Genomic DNA, 19,412 nt, shown 5'->3' with positions numbered 1-19,412 from the left:
CAAGCGTCATTGCGAACCGCACGCGGTCGGGTTCTACCTCGGTACCGGTCGGGTTCTGGCAGCTTGAAACCAGGGTTGGGCCTCCAAATATACATTTTTGATCAGCAAAATATTCAAATGTTCAACAACCCTCAGCTTCAACAAAACAAAGAAGAAAGAAAAAAAAAAAATCCAAACAGAAGCTGGAGTCGAGCCTCTTGCTTGTTACCATGGAGACGGCTTTCGTTTGGACGACTTCAACCAATGGCGTGACTTGTGGCGTCACCATGGCAACGGCATGGGCTCGGACGCCAGCACACGCACACACACACAAAAAAAATAAACATTTGAGGCCGTCACTGTCCCGCAGTCCTCCGATGCTAAGCTAAAGGCTAACGCACGACAAGCTAACAGCTAAAAGCTAACATGACACTCCACAAAAGACTTGCGCGGGCTCCGCCCCCTGCCCTCATGCCGGCCCTGATTGGCTCCTGCGCCCAGCCTGGCCCCGCCCCTTCGCCCTCTCACTTTTATTCCTCTGTTTTTTTTTTCCCCACCAGGCTTCCAACCTTCTTCTGAACCCGCAACTTCTTCACCTCACTGACCTTCGCATTTTGTTCCATCTTTATTGACGCTTAATCGACTTTTTATGAACTTTTACAAATGAAGTGGATTTTGTACCAAAAAAAAAAAAAAAAAAAGTATATTTCTATCCGTTTCCATTTTGCAGCAATTAGCATTAGAATATAAGTTTCATCATTCACAAATTATTTTGAATTGAGAGCAAATGAGCTTTTTTTTTTCCCTACATGGCCCTGCTTGATCTCTTATACTCTGCTGCCACCTGCTGGCCGTTTTTGTAATAACTACCATTACCATTCTCTTCAGTTCAGAGGCTGCATCAAAGCCTTCTGTATGCTCTAGCATAACATAAAAAAAAAAAAACGTATAACTACGTCTTTGGGACACATAAAATAGAACGTATTTATATGTTTTTGGGAGCCAATGAGTTTTTTTTGGTGTTTTTTTTTAGATAGTGGACAGAGTTTCTAAAAAGTTCACAAGAAACGGGGAGTCGGGAATGCGAAACGGACTTTAGGTAGTGTCGCAAAAAAAAAAATAAAAATAAAAAATCCCTGTGCCGTGACGAGCGACGGATTCCTTGAATAAACACTACAAGGTAACCTGTGTGTCAAGCCCCGCCCCCACCCCCCCTCAGCCCCCTCCCATCATGTGGCCCAGCCCTCCGTCAGCCGCATGCGCTTGACGGACGGGCTGCGGCGCTCGTCCTGATTGGACGAGGGCGGCCGCAGGAGGAAGTCGACCCCGCCTCCTCCGCCGTCGCGTTCCTCGGCGCCGTCGTACGAGCTCCCGCAGCTGGACGAGGCGCTGCCGGCGGGCGAGCGGCCCGGACGGGCGGCCGCTGCCGCGCCGCGCTCCCGTGGAGGGGAGGCCGGCTCCGACTTGATGTGGAGGTTCGGGTGGCCCGGCGGGAAGTTGAGGTTGGCGTTCGGACACAAGTTCCTGCGACACACGGAAGCATTTTACATTTGTTGTTTTTGATTTTTGTAGAATTTTTTATTTTTTTTTTTGCTGACCCCATATGAGTGAGCGGCACGCTGTGCAGGTTGTGCAGGTCGTGGACGTGCTGCTGTAGCCAGCCGCCGCCGCCGGCGGAACCTGGCCCGGTCGAACCAAACGCCAGCTCGCCGCCCAGCGAGAACTCTGGAGGAGCACAAAAAAAAAAAAGAAGAAGAAGTTGCGCTTCCGCTTAGGCTCCGCCCCGTCCCCGGCCGAGCGGGACTCACCAGCGCCGAAGGAGGTGAGCGAGGACGGGTAACCTCCCATGGCGGCGCCGGGAAGCGCGGCGGCCGACACGCACGCGGCGGGACTGGACAGCGTCTGCGCCGTCTGGGAGTGGTTGATCCGAGCGTTCTGCACAAGCACAGAAGAAGAACGGCATCCATCTTGATTGTGCAAACCAGTAGAGTAATATTTATGTTTCTAGTCAACAAATCCCTTTTTCTTGAGATCTCCCTTAATTTTGTTGGAATTTTGAGGTTTCTGGGGCTGAGTGAGAGATTCTGGTTTTGTAACCATGTGGAGTGGCAGGTGTTTGGTTGGTGCTGGATTTTCACTTTGCTTCATCCTTTCTTTCCTTTGATCTTTCCTCTGGTTCCCCTAACCCTCTGAACTGAAGTATCCAGTTAAGATGAAAGCGTATAAATGTTTTTTTTTATTTTATTTTTTTATTTTTATCAGGTTTCAGGTGAATTAATGAAATGGAAAAATGGTCAATCTTACAAGATGGAAGTCACGTTTTTTTTTTAAATGTAATCTCGAGAAAAATTGCCGTATTTTGTTCAATTTCTTTTTTCAAGAAAAGTCAAGTAATTTTTTTGTGAAAAAAAAAATCAGAATCTTAAGAGAAGGAAGCCAGATTTTGTATTTTTCTTTTTATATATTTTTTTGGGGGAAAAAAAAAATCCCAATTTTTTTTTTTACATGTATGTCCAAAAGTCTAAGTTAAAATTTAATCTTTTCAATAGAAAAAAAAACACTTAAAAAAAATAAAATAAAATAATAAACATTTTCTTTCCCCCCCAAAAAACATCCTAATCTTCCAACAAATAAAGTTGTACCAACATCAATAATGTGTGTCACTTACCAACATCAGGTCAAAGTCCTCACACTAGAGGGCAGCAGTGAGTGAGGTGCAGACAAGCGTTAGTCCGATTAAAAACAGGTCACTTTTGTTTTTGTTTTTTTGAATGCGTGCAAAAAAAAAAAAAAAACACTCACGATGGTCGGCATGTTGCTGCACTTGTTAGTGGGCGGCATCAGGGGTCGAAGGTCGGGCTTGCGGCTCATGCCCATCTGTGAACTTTTGTCTTGGATGCTCTTAGACACGCCCCCTGGTGACATCATGGCAGGGGAGGGGCACTGGTTGCCGTAGACGCCGTTTCCTGTTGGAAGCAAAAAATTTGTTACACTATGACGATGATGATGATGATGATGATGATGATGATGATGATGAAGATGACTTACCCACACTGACAACAGTGTTTGTCAGATCGGAGCCCAGCAGGCCTGAAAAGACAATTTATTTATTTTTTTTAGAAATATTTTATATTTGGTGGATTTTGATTTTGGAGTTTCCCGTAAAATTTGACCTCTCACAAGCAATGACCAGTTTTGGTAGTTATAGCGCCGTGCATTTGTCAAATAAACGCACAAGATATGCTTCAAATTCAGTAGCAATGACCAAAAAAAATAAAAAATAAAATAAAATAAATAAAAAAATTATATATATATATATATATATATATATATATATATATATATATATATATAAAAAACTATCCACTTGGCAGTACAAAACCAAAACTGACAAAATAAAAAATAAATAAATGGCTAAGGAAATGACTAAATAAATAAATGACTAAAAGTCAAAATAAAAACTGATATAAAAAAAATATCATTTAAAAAATTTAATACAAATGTATTTATTTATGTAAATATATTTTTTGCTCTTTTTATTTCTATCTCTATTTAATTTTTTGGATATAATTTTTGATTTAGTCATTTATTTATTTATTTTGAATTTTGGCAGTTTTGTGGTCCTCCATAGAAAATGACCAAATTGACACTAAAATGGCCGCTTCAAAATCAAAATGGCAGACTGTGTGTCCTTTCATGAATGGCTTCTTGAGAATTTATCATTATTATTATTTTGGATCTACTCATAGCAGACATTTTTACCAAATTTCATATTTGTTTTTTTGAAGAAAATTGAAGGAGCCCCCAAAATGGCCAAAAGTGCCATTTCAAAGCAACATGGCTGACTTGTTGTGTTTTTAATTGTGGGTGCATTTGGCCCATTTGGAAGAACCCCAACAAAACTGACAAAATGGCCGACTTCAGGTTTGGATTCTCGAGATCTTGTTCTCTACCAAATTTCAAAAAGTCAAACAGGTTTTTTGGGGGGCGGGGCTTGATTTGTTTGAAATGTTTGTCAGAGTCCCGTGCGGCGGCCGCAGACCTGCGTCTTCGCCACTGGGGGGCCGATGGGGGGACATGGCGGTCCTCTGCATGGAAGCGTGGTGGATGGGCAGCAGGTTGTGGTTGACAGCGGCGCCCCCTATGCCGGGGTGCGGGTACAGCAGAGGGGAGGCGTTCACGCTCATGTCGTAGCTGGAGGCGGTCACACCCTGCAGGTTGGGGGCGGGGTTAGACAGATGTCAGACAGAAGCTGTTGGCTGATCACGGTCGTCACCACATTGCAAGGGAAAAAATAATATCACATTTGTGTGAGGAAAAAATATTTTTTTTAATTTAGGGGGGGAAAAAAATCAGTTTTTTTTGTTTTGTTTTTTTAAAGGAGAAAAAAGGAAAATTTTAATTTTGATTATTTTTATTTAATATTAAATGATTGTAATATTGTTTCAAAGAAAAATATTCAGATTTTTTTTAAATGAAGAAAAACAAGCTGTTCTTGTTTTAAGAGTTGTATTTTCGGGAGAAGTTTATTTTTTGGTTCAATTTTTTTTTGATTGTCATATTTTTTTCAACAAAATAAAATTCAGATTTTTTTTTTTTTTTTTTTTTTTAGAAAAGGGCTGGATTTGTTGCTTAGTTGCAATATAAAAAAAAAGAATTTTTTTCTTTACTTTGAACAATTATATATTTTTTATCATATTATTTTATTTATTTATTTATTTTCACAAAAGGACTGGATTTGTTGCTTGGCTGCAATAAAAAAAATCTTCACCTTTAACAAATGTATTTTTTTTAATTAGCTTTTGTTTTAATTATGTTATATTTTACATTTTGTGTACACATCAGTTTGCTTGGTAATTTTTTTAACAAAAGACAATTTTGATTATTATTATTTTTTATATATACCTTTAACAATTATCATATTTTAAATTTGATTTTAATTATGTTATATTTTGTGTATACATCAGTTTGCTTGGTCACTTAAAAAAAAACAATTTTTTAAAGAAAATAAAAACATTTGTTTATTTTTATTTTTTTATGTTGCACTATTCATTTTTCTTTCAGGGTAATAAAAAAAACATTAAAAAAAAGCATGCTATTAAAAAAGTTATATAATTGGGAAACTGCATTTAGGAAAAAATGTTTTGGTGAAAAAGTTTAAAAGATGTTTTTTTTTTGTGGTTTTAATCTTAGATGATTTGTTTTTAGCACAAAAAAAAATAATCAAATTAAGTAAGTCCATTTTATATTTTTAAAAATAAGTTATTTTTGCAACATTAGGACTTTTTTTTTTTTTTTTTTTTTACCAAATGATGTTTTCATAATAGGATTTTCTGGATAAATCCTGACTTTTTTTTTTTCTCTAAACAATATGAGTCAATAAAGAAGGAATTACGAAAACTAAAAATGACTACGATGATTTCTTGGGAAAAAGAAACATCCGACTTTTTTTTTCTTGCACAAATGTGATTTTTGTGGCAGTTTGTTTGGGGGGGGTCAGTCGCCACGGCGACGGCAACGGCAACTCACGCAGATTCGCTGCCTGTTGAGCATGAGGTCAATGTCGTCGCCGATTTTGGGGTACTTGTCGTCCGTCTCGGGGCTCTGACCGGCAGAGTCGTCCGCCTCCATGTCGGGACTCTCGCTGCCGCTTAAGCCTTTCTTGCGCAACGTCTGCAAACGCAAATGCACACAAGCGTCGGCAATTAAGATCCATCCCAACACACCAGTTTTGTTTTGTTTTTGATGTTTGATCATGGAACACAAGCAATTCAAGATAATAATAATAATAATAAAACAAATCTATATTTCAGAATGTGGTTGTTTGTCTGGCAAAGAGTCTAGGGTGGACCCCGCCTACTACCCAGAGCCAGCTGAGATAGGCTCCAGCACCCCCCCGCCGTCACCCTCGTGAGGAGTGAGCGGTTCAGAAAATGGATGGATGGATATATTTCAAAATGCTAAACGAGCAAAACGCAACAACTATGGATAATGTGGTTCAATGACCAGTCCTGCCACTCGGGGGCGCCAGAGTTACACAGAATGAAGTAACTTATTTATTTATTTATTTATTTATTGCGTCTTTTTTGTTGGGGGCCTTTAGGATCATTTTTTTGTTTTAGCTGAAGCACAAAAAAAAAAAAAAAAAAAAAATTGTTTTCTTTTACAAATTTAATACAATATTACCACGTGTATGTGTATGCTTTTTTTGTATGTCTGTCCGTCCAAATGTGCGTGCGTGTTCATGTATGTATGTCTGTATGATTCTGTTGTGTATGCAAGTGCTTATGCACAATGTGCGTGTATTTGGCTGTGTATGTGTTATTTTTCTGTTTATGTTTGTGCAGACATACTCTCGCGTTATGACGATACCACGGTAATAAATCCACGACAATACTAATCATAAAAATAATAATAGTCATAAATAATACATATCTATAAATGATAATATAACATAAATTATAATAAATAATTGTAAAAATACAAAATAATAAAAATAAATTATTCATATTATAATAAAAACAATATAAATATAATATAAATACATAATATTATATATGATGGTTGTTCGTCTCTGTGTGCCCTGCGATTGGTTGGCAACCAGTCCAGGGTGTCCCCCGCCTACTGCCCAGAGCTAGCTGAGATAGGCGCCAGCAGCCCCCGCGACCCTTGTGAGGAATAAGCGGTCAAGAAAATGGATGGATGGATGGAATATTATATATAAAATACAAATATAATAAAAACAATAATAAATAAAAATATATAATATATATAATAATAAAAAAACAACTAAGCTGATGAGTCTTCTTCGCCTGAAGACTTGCGTCCATTTCCCCACCACTCTTATGAGGCGCTCCCCCTAGTGGCCCTCCAAGTAATTACTCAATAAGTCATGAACAAGGGAGCCGTTATAGCATATGATATGCATATGAACCACAAATGTCGCCATACTTGCGGAGCATGTATCGATAATCTATCGGGAGACAAAGTATCACAATTTATAGCGATATCGATATATATCGTCACACTCCTAATACACGCAACGGATCCATCAACATACACAATCTTTACATACACGCGCACGCCGCCATGCCACTCCCGGGCCGTCATGTGCAGCTGTCATTTAGGAGGAGGTTGGGGGGGGGGGGGGGGGGGGGGGGGGGGGCGCTAGCTGGTGGTGGCTAATGCTAGCCTGGGTCGAGAGGAAACGCTGACTAAATAAACAAGAAGAACTACTGATGTGTGTTCTGTTGAACTGAGTCGCAAGAGGATATTCCGAGCCGGGTAGTTCTTTGAAGAGGTCCAAAGAACTTTTCGGCTTGGAAGGAAGGAAGGAAGGAAGAGGCAAGAACGGAAAATTCCAGAAATTTAGGTGACAAGGTCAGGAACTTTGGAAGGAATTAAAAGAAAATGTTCGTTGGTCAGCAAAAAAAAAAAAAAAAATGTTGTACGCCTTCATTCTTTCCTTCTCATTCTTTCCGTTGGCACACACACACACATACACACGCACACACGCACCCCCATTGACGCCACAGCCTCCCTTGCTATTCTTAGCCGTTGTGTTCTATTTTTAGCAGCGTGCCGCTTTCCAGCCATTTAGCAGCAGGGAGGGAGTGCCGCCAACACAAACCAGCCACGCTCGATGTGTGTGCGCGCGCGCGCGTAATGGGAAACACACCGCAAAGTCACGCATGCGCATGCGCACACGCGTATGGGAAAAATAATCAGCACAATTATTTTGGCAATAATTGAATTCAAACGATTATTCTTTTTTTGGTACAAAACAAGAAAATGTTTAAGCATTTGAAAATATTAAGACCAATTTAAAAAAAATAGATAATTATGTAAGCTCCTTTTGGACTAAACAGAATTTATAATAAATATTTATATTAATATATATATATATATATATATTTATTTATTTATTTATGTTGGCAAAAACCTGAAACTGGCATGTGCACTGTTGCAGTAGATTAGAACGATTACAGTATTTATTTTTTGGTACGAAACAAGAAAATGTTTAAAAGTAAAAAAAACAAAAAAAAAATATTAAGACAAATAAAATCATTTGAAACACTAATTATGCAAGTTCCTTTTGGAACTCAAAAATTAGTATTAATAATAAAAAATAAAAAATTAAGTATTAATAATTTTTTTAATAACGATTATTCAGATTTTTGTAATTTCTGTTAAAAAAATTTTTTTGGAGTGCAATAATTGATATTGTAATTGAATTTCGATTTATCGCCCAGCCTGACACGCACGCATGCAAATTGTTTGACTGTCTTTGCTTCATGTTGTCAGTCAGCCACTTTGAGCTTTAACTTGACTTGACGCAAACACAACAAAGACGACAAATCGGTGGAGAACGCGCAACACAACACAACACACAATCCAAGAAAACACAAAAACAGAAGACAACACGTCATTTTGCACAAGATAACAAAACAACACGTCGCCGCCCTGGTGGACAAGTCGAGAAGTGCACGCTGGCGGCCCGGACGTGTGTCGCCCGAGGCCGCCGCAGCCCTCCGGGATTACGCTAACGAGCTTCCAAGCGGATGGCGTCCGATTAGGCGGGATTACGCAAATTGACGTCGGATTACGCGGCGGATGACGACGGCGGCGGGGAGCGGCAGGCCATGTGGGCCGCGTGGGCGGGCGCACGCACCTGCAGCCGGCACACGTGTGCGCGCATGCACACGCAAAACGCACACCATCACTTCATTGGATTACCGAACCACATTGTGTTCCGAGTGACTACGTTACATGCCGCCAACGTTGGGGGTTAAAGGTCGAAAATTTCCGGTTTGCGAGGCAAACGGGTCAACTGGTTTACACGCGTGAGCATTTTCACCACAAAAGGCAGAAAACGTCGCCGAAAATTCACTGTGTTCACGTTTGCTCATTTAGCAAGTAAGATGGCCGCCATGCATAAAAGGAGTTCCTGTACTCGGTCGATTGTTTTAAAAATGTTTTGAAAATGATCTATGCATTTTTGAACAACTAAATGTAATGAAAACTAACAAAGCTGAACTGAAAACAAATGGAAACTAACTATATTTAAAAACAGAACTCAAAACCAAATAAAAACAAACGATTAATAAAAATCCCCAAACTTGAATAACCCTCGTGAAGGCTGAAATTCTGAATGAAAAAATATTGGAACATGGTATGATTTTGAACGATGTGGAATGATATTGCAAAATATGGAATGATATTGAAGACTACAAAATGATGTGAAATGAGTTTTTTTTTTTTTTCGACTGTGTCATTGTTCCATTCAATGAATGATTCACAGAATATGGATTTTTTTTTATTTTGTGGGTATTTAATGGTGAAAATGTTGAATTTTGGAAAATTGATGACTTCTGGTAAGTTAAAATTTAAATATCAAATGGAAACGATGTAAATGTTGAATGTGCTATTGGAAATGAATGGGGAATTTTGGGGTGAAAAATGTTGAATTTAGGGATAACCGTGCGAATTTGGAATGAGAAAAATACTAGCCACCGTGGTGTGAATTTTTGGAATATGTTGAAATTGGAATGATGTGAATCGGATGAATTAAGTGGAAGGAGATGCATGTCAAAAAAGTGCAAAGAGTATAAATACGAATAACATTTTTGTGGTTATTGTAAAATGTTGACTTTTTTTTCATTTGAAATGCACTAAAGTTTACATTTCAAATGGAAAACATGTGAATGCGCCATCGGAACGAATGATTAAGAATCTTGACGGAAACTCTGTCCGAATGGGAATGAATGGGGAATTTTGGGGTGAAAAATGTTGAATTTTGGGATAACCGTGCGAATTTGGAATGAGAAAAATACTATCCACCGTGGTGTGAATTTTTGGAATATGTTGAAATGGAAACAATGTGAGTCGGATGAATTATACGGAAGGAAAAGCATGTCAAAAAAGTGCAAGGAATCCCATCGGGAGCGGCGTCCTGCAGGTGTACCTAATGAAGTGGCCCTGGTGCGGTGCGCGTGCGCGAAGGCGCGACTCACGTCGACGATGTCGGCGTTGGTCCGGCTCTCGTGCGGCTCGTTGTACTCGGTGTACTTGAGCAGCACTTTGTCCATGTCGGTGCTGGCGTACTGGAAGAGTTTGTTGGTGCTGTTGAAGATGATGAGCGCGATCTCGCAGTCGCACAGCACGCTCAGCTCGTACGCCTTCTTCATCAGGCCGAACTTGCGCTTGGTGAAGGTCACCTGAGGGAGCCGTTAGCGTGCCGTTACAATTTTGGATTGGACGGCTTTGTTGGGCTCTCCTTTCCCACAAAGCCAGGGCATCATCAAGTAACTCGAATGACAGACATAACAGACACGTGGCGTGTTGGGTGCGTGTTTTGGGTTTGTGGGGGTGCAGGGTCAGTACTGCAGCGCCATCAGGAAGCACATGTGCCTGCATTTCCTGTCATAACAGGAAGAGACAAACTTTTCACAAAGCCAGAAGTCACTCATGTGTGGCAAACGTAATCTTGAACGCACAGAAAAAGTTGCAGCGGTAAAATAAAGTTAATTAATAAAGACGGATTGATACATTTTTAGTTGACAAGAAGGCCGATGACCGATATTTGGAGTTAAAAGGGAAGGTGTAAAAAAAATTTTTTTTTTTAAATACGAAACTCAAACTCTTAATATTTTTAAGCATAAGGTGACTGAACAACTTTTAAGATTTGCAAAATATTGGATTTTTTTTCCAGCCCTAATAATCTTATCTTTGTTTTAAATTTTAAATAAACGGTTTTATACAGCAAATGAAGTTTTACAAATTTCAAAATATCTGAAATGTTAAATTTTTACTGATCCAAGTTTTAATTCCAAACAAAAACAGAAGGTGCCGAGAGTTGCCAGGGTCAGCAAAATCTCTTATAAAGCGAGCTGAAAATTTAATTGATCTATTATCGGCCGCTTTTTTTTTTTTTTTTTTTTTTTTTAAAAGGCTGATGCCAATATTTGTCAAAATGTTGAATATTGGCGCCAATAATTGGTCTATTAGGGATGTAACGATATCCAAACATCACAATATGAAGGTCACGATACGATAATTATCACGATATAAAAAAAAGTCACAAAAAAAATTGTGCTTTTGTACAATACAGCAATGAAAAATAAAATATAAATATTACATATTAAAAAAAAAAAAAAAAATATATATATATATATATATATATATATATATATATATATATATATATTTAGGCTCTTACTTGCAAGCACACATTGAGTTCCTACATATATTGACTCGCTTCACAAGCAAACCACCTTCATCTGATCAATAACGTGTGTTTGAAACATAGAAGGGCCAAAACATGCCTTGTGAAAATTAAACTGCACTAAAAAAAAATAGCCACCAGAGGGTGCTAGAACTGCACAAATGGAACTCAGCCTGTTTTTTTTTAAACAGATGTGCTGCTTTTAATATCGTGACATGACGCCGACGATATATTGTGGCAGTTTTAATATCGCGATATCACGATATTGTACCCATAGTGTTGTGCTAACGTTTTTTCTGGTGATGAGCATGTATTGTTTGTTGTGGCGATATCATGTGGTGCAAGTCGTCGTGTTTGTGCTCACATGTCTGTTGCGCTCGTCCACAATGCGGGCGATCTGAATTTTCTTCCTGCCCATTTTGGGGCTCGCTCTCTCTTTATCTCTCTCTCCTTTTTATCTTTCTTTCTTTCTTTCTTTTTTTTCCTCGTCGTCCTCACTTCTCAGTCTGCGAGCTGGCACGTCTGAAACACAACAACAACAACAACAACCACAAAAGGAGTTACATTCACGCAACACAAGTGAGCGCCTGTGCCGCCGCACGCATGGACAAGCCGCCGCTCATCCCTTGGACACGCCCATCCGCTTCCTCCAGGCGTCTTTTCAGGTTGTGTTGACACGCTTTTTGGAGACAGACACGCCTTAGACCGTTTTGGGGGCCATTCGGAAACAAAACTGGTACGACACACGCAGCAGAAAGGAGAGCAATTGGGAAGATTTGATAGAATTTTGAGCAAAAAAAAAAAAAAATCCATTCATCCATTTTCTAAATCTCATTTTTAATAAAGGTGTGAAAATTTTAAAGAAAAATATCACACGTGTGTAGAATTTGAACGGGGGAAATTAATTTCTTCTATTTTGGAATAATGTTTATGACAATAAATTGTGAAAATAGTGAACAGCAGTTGTTTATATAATTACACCATCATATGATTTAAAAAAAATATATATTTTTCAATTTTCAATTGTCATTTATGGATGTTTTATGTAGAATTTTGATGGATTTATTCCATTTTGTAAAATAAAGTAAAACATCCAAATTTTTCCATATACATATTGTTGTTTTATTTTAATTAACTTGCAAAAAAATTCTAAAATGTTTCTCACTTTGTAATTCTGAGGTGTTGTGTGCATTTTTTAGGGGATATTTAAATGTATTTTAGACTGATGTACGGTTTCACTTTTTTGAGACTTTCGAACCTGATAGAGGGAAAAAAAAATTGCATTTATTCCATTTCTGAATAACACTGAACAACGTTCCAGATCGCCAATTGCCAATAACAATAAACATTGCGCAAGCACATCCATGTGCGCGTGTGCGCGCCATGTGAGCGGCGTCCATGCGCGTCTCTTAAGCGCTCGGTCGCCAGGTTAACAGGATGTACACACACGAGCGCAAACACAAACACGCAGGAGCAGCTTTACTTGGCAGCCGCCCGCCGCCAAGCCCCGCCTCTCCGCCACTCGCCAAATTCGAGGCACAAACAAGCAAAGCAACTTAAATTTGTCGAAGTTTGTTGCCTTGAAATTTTGAGTTCATCCTACTTTATTTATTTATTATTTATATGTATTGTTTCTGTAGGAATTCTTATTTGTAATTTGATATTTTAAAGTCACCATACACGCGTACAAAAAAAAAAAAAAAAAAATCAGGGTAAAAAAAAAAAGAAGAAATCTTCCATTGTCAACGTACTGTATTGCAAGGCTGACACTTGCACGATATTGTGGCACGAATCGGCACGACAAACTCGTGGCCAAAAGTCGTGCATGTGTCAGCTTTATGCTAGCTCGCTTTATGATGGTGGCGGGGCATCACATTGGGAGTTTCAAACTTCCTTCTTAAACGAAGCGTTCTGGGTTATACAAATCAAGTAGAGGTAGGGCTGCTCGATTATGGAAAAAATAATAATAATCACGATTATTTTGGCAATAATTGAAATCGCCGTTATTCAAACGATTTTTAAATACGTTTTTTTTAAATACTTTGTCCAAAAATGTATTTATAGATTTTTTTTTTTTTTAATGCTAGAGCATTCAGAAGGCTTTCATGCAGATTCTAACCTGAAGAGGTTGCTTAAAGCAATGGTACTACAAAACCGGCCAGCAGGTGGCAGTAGAGTATAAGAGATCAGCCAGGGCCATATTGCAATAAGCTCTTTTCTTTTTCCCAGTGTTTGCAACAGGTTTGTGAATTGTGATGAAACTATATTCTAATGCGAATTGCTGCAAAAAAGAAACCGATAGAAATATTTTTTTTTTCCTGATGAAAGAAGAGACTCTAATCTTTCTTTTGGTAGCGTCCATGTTTTTATAGCACTAGAACACAATATTCTGTGGACCTTGCAAAATCAGTCAAAATGCAGTAGAACAGCCGGGAGAGAAGGCGGTTGCGAAATGTGAAAATGGCTGCGAGCGAATGCGGGTTTTTTCCCCCCCTATTCATCGGAAAATTGGCAAAATAATTGACAGACAAATCAGTAATTAAAATAATCGCTAGTTGACGCCCTAGATGACAATACCGTTGTTGCGGATAAAAGAGCGAGTCCGAAGTGATTAAGCGTTTGCCAAAAAAAAAACACAATTTGACGCCACAATGCACGCATGACACATGACCGAGATGGAAAGCCCCAGAAAACGTGAAAGCAGTAAAAAAAAAAAAAAAAAAATGCAGTTGGCGTTCACTTCCTGTTTGGCTCAAACATGTCACCACACGTGACGTTAGTCACGTGACGTCTTGTGTGGTTTGTTAACACACAAAAGGCGCAATCAGGAAGGAGCGCCGCCATTCTTTTTTTTTTGTTTCGTTGCATCCTCGTGATTTGGGGTAAAAAGTTCACGTTTTATTTTGGGAGGCGTCTAAAAATAGCTCACGAGTTTCTTTTTGCTTGGCTGTCATGAGCGGCGATCAAGCGGCGTTTCAAATGATTTGACGCAAAGAAGACTCGCGCTTCACATGTTCCCGACATATTCCAGCGTGTTGACGCTCGCCGGCGACCAGTCGCCCGCAACACATCCTGAGGAGGATGAAGGTGATGATGACTAGGGCTGCACAATATATCGAAAAAAAATATCGAAATCGCGATATTGGCCCATGCAATATGCATATCGCAAAGTTTTTTCTAATCTGAATTTCACCAGTCAAACGCGAACTAAAATGTGCAGCGCCATCCAATAGTTGATGATCGAGAGGCAATTACAATTAATCAACTGAGAATATATTGAGTTTGCTTATTTTATTGCTGCATCAAAAAGTGGAATTCTTTCATTGGAAAATAAAAATGTCATTTCTTTAGGTAACATGATAATTATGGCAATAATATCGATATCGCTATATTCAGCAACTATATCGCATGATTTTCCAATATGGGATGGCGCCTAATGATGACATCATCACCCGAGGACTAGGGGTGTGAATTGCCTAGTACCTGGCGATTCGATTCGTATCACGATTCATAGGTCACGATTCAAATTTGATACCAATTAATCCTGATATGAATCTATAAGGCGATTATGGCGATTCTTTTTTTTTTTTTTTTTTTTGCACATGTCAGATTTGGATGAAAATGTATTTATTTATCAGAAACTGTATTTAACAAATAATCTGTTGCAATCCGTTTCACGTTTGAACAGCATTGCAATAAAATATTAAGGATTAATGTTCCATTAATATAACATTCTTCCACTCTTAACGTGTGAACTCTAACCCGAGGTAAGGTGCTTGTTAAATATTTTCATTAAAAAAAAAAATGTTTGACTCATTTGCTCCCAAAAACACATAAATACGTTCTATTTTATGTTTTAAGTGTCCCAAAGACATATTTATACGTTTTTTTATGCTAGAGCATACAGAAGGCTTTGACGCAGCCTCTTAACTCCAAAGTACGGTTGAAAAAAGAAAAAAAGGTAGTTATTACACAAACGGCCAGCAGGTGGCAGCAGAGTATAAGAGATCAACCAGGGCAATGTTGGGGAAAAAAACCCCCACAATTATTCACAATTCTAAATAGATTTGTGAATAATGATGAAACTGAATTGCGCACTGTAATGTCACAATATATTGCCAAATCGATTTTATTATTTTTTTTTTTTTAACACCCCCTACCTGAGGACCAAACATATTGTGTCAACAATACTTGCTGGTCACTTTTCCATGAGAGAATATACCCTGGACTGGTCGCCAGTCAGCGTCAGGGCATACGTAAACAGACAATGGAATGGTCGCCATCTAACGGCATGCGAAAATAACATTTGATTCTTTGAGTCAATTATATGCGTGAATTTGGCACCATAGCGAGCATAAAATCCGGCACAAGTCAAAAGTCGCTTGGCGGCACGAGTCCTTGAAGGCAGCACCCAATAGAACGTGTGCACGCCACATGTTTAACACACGTCAATGACACGTGTGCTGCAAGATGACTGGCAACCTCACAGACGTCATCCACGCACATGTCCTGGCTAAAGGCTAACCATGCTAACAACACAACATCAAACTATCATTAAATGTCTGAGCATGTAAAAATATCTAGACCAATAAAATTCTTTGAAACACTATAATTATTAATTACTATGTTCATTTTGGACAAAACAAAATTCATAATATTAGTTGTTAAAAAAGAAAAAGTGCAAGTGTATAAATCCAAGTATGACTTCCTTGTATAAACAAACATGGTGCATTGGAGTTTACCTGCTGCACGCTTAAAACACTTTATATCATTTAAACAAAACAATTTCAACTGCAAATTTTGATTTCAAGTATATTCACTTTAGTATTAGACATACTATTTTGACAATTGGAACAAAAGTGCAAAAAAAAAAAAAAAGCTGTGTCAGAATAGAATTGTGTTTTTTTTTTCCCACAATGATGCCAATTTTGTAATCGCGGAGTGCAATAATCGAAATCATAAATGAATTTCAATTTCAATACATGAAGTTGAACTGAACGCATATTTGGCAAACCAGGAAGTGAAAGTGCTTGACTGTGATGTCATCAGCAGTGGTGAGATCATAACGAATTAACAACAACAACAATAATAATAATAATAATAATAATCAACAATAACTTGTGTTTCAAGTGTCTTTCAATGGAGTTCAATAATATTGCATCAAAATGGCGAATGTGAACCATTTATAATCACGTCTCTACCTGACGCCGATTCTTCTTACCGATCGATTCAAACTTGCTCCTGCCGGCATGTGTCAAGTCTCTCACCGGAACCAAAGTGCTCCGGTCCCGGCTGAAGATCCGCGAAAAGAAAACCCGGCTGGAGAGCTCCGCAATCAGACCGCAAAAACCCCCCAAAACAAAACAAAAAAAAGTCCAAACAGTCCGCCGCACGAACGCGCCACTTCTACACAACAACGCGATCCAGTTGACGTTCACCTCCCGAATGCGAGCACGGATCCATCCCTCGTGAGGCGCGGGCGCGCGGGGGGAGTGTGTGTGTAATGTGTGGTCACGTGCACGCGCAAGGGGGTGGGGGGAGCTCACCTCTGACGCGTGTTTTAGCGCCGCATGACTTTTCCCGCCACAAGTCTTTCTTCGCTCGTTCCCGAGTGTCCGTCCAGCGGCGATCCAGCCCGGGCACGCGCACGCGCAAGCACCTGGACAACACACGCACGCACGCACATCCAGGAAACGAGCACAAGTTCAGTGACGTCACTCAAGTTACGGGACAAAAACAGTTTCAACAAGTTGAAAATGAGCAACACTTTTTGGTTGGCGCATTAGCGCCCCTCAGTGGACGCATTCGAAACACGCTCACTCACTGGACACTTCATTAGGTACACCCTATGGATCTTAGGGTTAAGGTGACAAAAAATTTTTTTGGAAGCAATGACTAAAACTTTGACGCCATGATCAATTGATAAATAATCATCGAATTAATCTAAAATCATTTTTAATAATCATTTATATGCCTTTTTCAGCTTTATTTCTCAGCAGTAAATATTCTCCAATCCAGGGGCGGAGCTAGGCGGTGGCCACGCCCACCCCTTGTCACTCTCTGGCCATGTGTTGTGTTTGTCGCTACCATTTCCAAGGCATGAAAAGTGCAATATGAATTTTGGATTGATTGAATCGGATTTATTTCCTTCATCCAGCCGTCACTTACGGACAGACTGGGAACAAAAATCACAATAGTTTAGCTTGTACATTTAGCTCAAACAGTTGTGTAATGAGACGGCACATTTCGTTCCAAAGAAAGAATTTAAGATGCATCAAAAGTGCTAGCAGTTAGCGTGTTCATTTAGCTTGCGCAGCGTAAGCTTTAACAGATAATACACTGTAAACAGTTTAAAAGTTAACAGCGCAAAAATAGTTGTCAATGAGAGAAAGCATAATCCCTGAAATTTAGCTAACTACCAATTTTGTATTGCTCAAGAATAGGCTTCCAAAAGGGAGAGGGAAAGTATGCAGTAATTGCTATAATTAGCTAATTAAGTGCCTAACTTTCAACCCGTCATCGTGAGGACACAGTGATGTAATCGCTAGTAGTTAACTAATTAGTTTTGTGCCAAGTCGTTTGAAAGCAACAGCACATCACAAACACTAAGCCAATTTTTGTAACGATACATTCCACAGAAATCACTTGAGAAAAAACAAAAAACATCAGACCCAAACTTACGTTGAGTGACATCATGTGACCATATACTGTATGGCCAATCTCTAACAATGACGCACTTTGTGTGCCACACAAAATCATGGACAAGCTCAACACTAGAAACATTTTTAGCTAGCACAAAAGTAGCTCATTGCTAAACGTACTAGCATGTTATCGTGATTACATTAAAATACCATTTTTTTTAAAGCAAGAATACATCACAAACACTAAGTTAGCCAATTAGATAATAATGAGGTCAGGCAGCTTTCATAATGACATTCCGTAGTAATCACTTGGGGGATAGAAAAACAAAACAAAAAACAAAACAAAACAAAACATCAGGCCCAAAGTTGAGTTGAGTGACATCATGCGACCATATATGGTCAATCTGTAACAATGGTGCACTTTGTGTGCCACAAAATGGTGGACTAGCTGACACACGAAGCATTTTCAGCTAGTACAAAACTAGCGCATTGCTAACCATACTAACATGTCACTTGAGAAAAAAAAAAGAATTAAAAAAAAAAAAAACAGACCCAAACTTCAGTTGAGTGACATCATGTGACCAACTGACCATATATGGCCAATCTGTAAACAATGGCGCGCTTTGTGTGCCACAAAATGGTGGCCTAGCTAAACACTAGAAGCATTTTCAGCTAGCACAAAACTAGCTAATTGCTAACCGTATTAGCATGTCACCGTGATGACATTAAAATGACATTTTTTTTTTGGGGGGGGGGGTGCACTTCCTGCCCAGATTTTGGAGTTTTGCTATGTGCACTCACCGCTGCGTTGGTCTTCACCAGGAAGAGGTCGCCGCCAGGCCCAGCCGCGGGTTCCCTGTTCGATTCCTCGCCTCAAACAAGCTGGCAAGCCAGACCAGCTGGCTTTTCGGGGGGCACGACGCACGAGTGGTCAGCGTCCCGAGCCCACTCGGCAGATGTACACGCTGAGCGGACCCCCCGCCACAGCCCCTCCCTCAACAACACACCCTGTGACCCCACCTCCATGATGAGATGCTCACCTGCCGCTGTCACTCCTGCTAAATTTAGCCCAGGTGTCACCGATGCTGTGTGTGTTGTGAGCGTGTGCGTACAATTACGTGCAAGCGTGTATTAGTACATGGTTTGTGTTGGTTTCAAGTGTTTCTGCGTGTATGTGACGATACGCGAGTGTACACATGGAAGCTAATTTGTTTTGAAAGTGCGCAGATTTTCAAGCAATCATGCGAAGCCCCCCCCGCGGTTTCGAGTTGCGCTGACAGCCGCGCGTCCGGCGTAAACCGATCCGGGACGGCGGGACGAGTGCCGCGCGTGGCTGGCGATCCGAAAACACTCAGACTTGGCCCGGCGACGGCGACGCCATTTGCTTTTTGTTTTGGACACAAAATGTCCGTTTCAAAACAAAGCTCAAGCTGCCTTCTTCAAGTCATCTACAGACTTTTATTTTGCTGAGACAGCCACAAATAAATCTCAGCAGGCTTTATTTTTTATTTTTTATTTTTTATTTATTTTAATAACTCAGCCACTTGGATGTACCAAAACAAATAAAC

At 39.6% G+C, this 19,412-nt stretch overlaps 1 protein-coding gene across 4 annotated transcripts; it reads right to left on the bottom strand.

Annotated features, from left to right (window-relative positions):
* Nucleotides 1–1,208: 1,208 nt before the first annotated feature.
* LOC144002188 (myocyte-specific enhancer factor 2C-like) lies at nt 1,209–18,812 on the bottom strand. 4 transcript variants are annotated; one of them, XM_077497181.1, is made up of 12 exons: nt 18,646–18,812; nt 16,750–16,862; nt 11,568–11,725; nt 9,993–10,196; nt 5,509–5,652; nt 4,022–4,190; nt 3,028–3,069; nt 2,782–2,945; nt 2,648–2,671; nt 1,788–1,914; nt 1,578–1,704; nt 1,209–1,503 (listed from the first exon to the last, which is right to left on the bottom strand). In XM_077497181.1, the coding sequence occupies exons 3-12, from the start codon at nt 11,619–11,621 to the stop codon at nt 1,209–1,211; spliced, it is 1,350 nt and encodes a 449-aa protein (XP_077353307.1). In that variant the 5' UTR covers nt 11,622–11,725; nt 16,750–16,862; nt 18,646–18,812. The 4 variants fall into 4 exon arrangements, with proteins under 4 accessions (XP_077353307.1, XP_077353306.1, XP_077353305.1 ...); XM_077497180.1 differs by lacking the exon at nt 18,646–18,812 and having other exon boundaries at nt 16,750–17,204; XM_077497179.1 differs by lacking the exons at nt 16,750–16,862; nt 18,646–18,812 and adding an exon at nt 16,425–16,681.
* Nucleotides 18,813–19,412: the final 600 nt, after the last annotated feature.

Source organism: Festucalex cinctus, chromosome 15, assembly GCF_051991245.1.
Source record: "Festucalex cinctus isolate MCC-2025b chromosome 15, RoL_Fcin_1.0, whole genome shotgun sequence".
In the NCBI taxonomy this organism is placed as follows: domain Eukaryota; kingdom Metazoa; phylum Chordata; class Actinopteri; order Syngnathiformes; family Syngnathidae; genus Festucalex; species Festucalex cinctus.
Note: the sequence above shows the minus strand (reverse complement) of the source record. Positions and strands in the feature narration are given on the sequence as shown.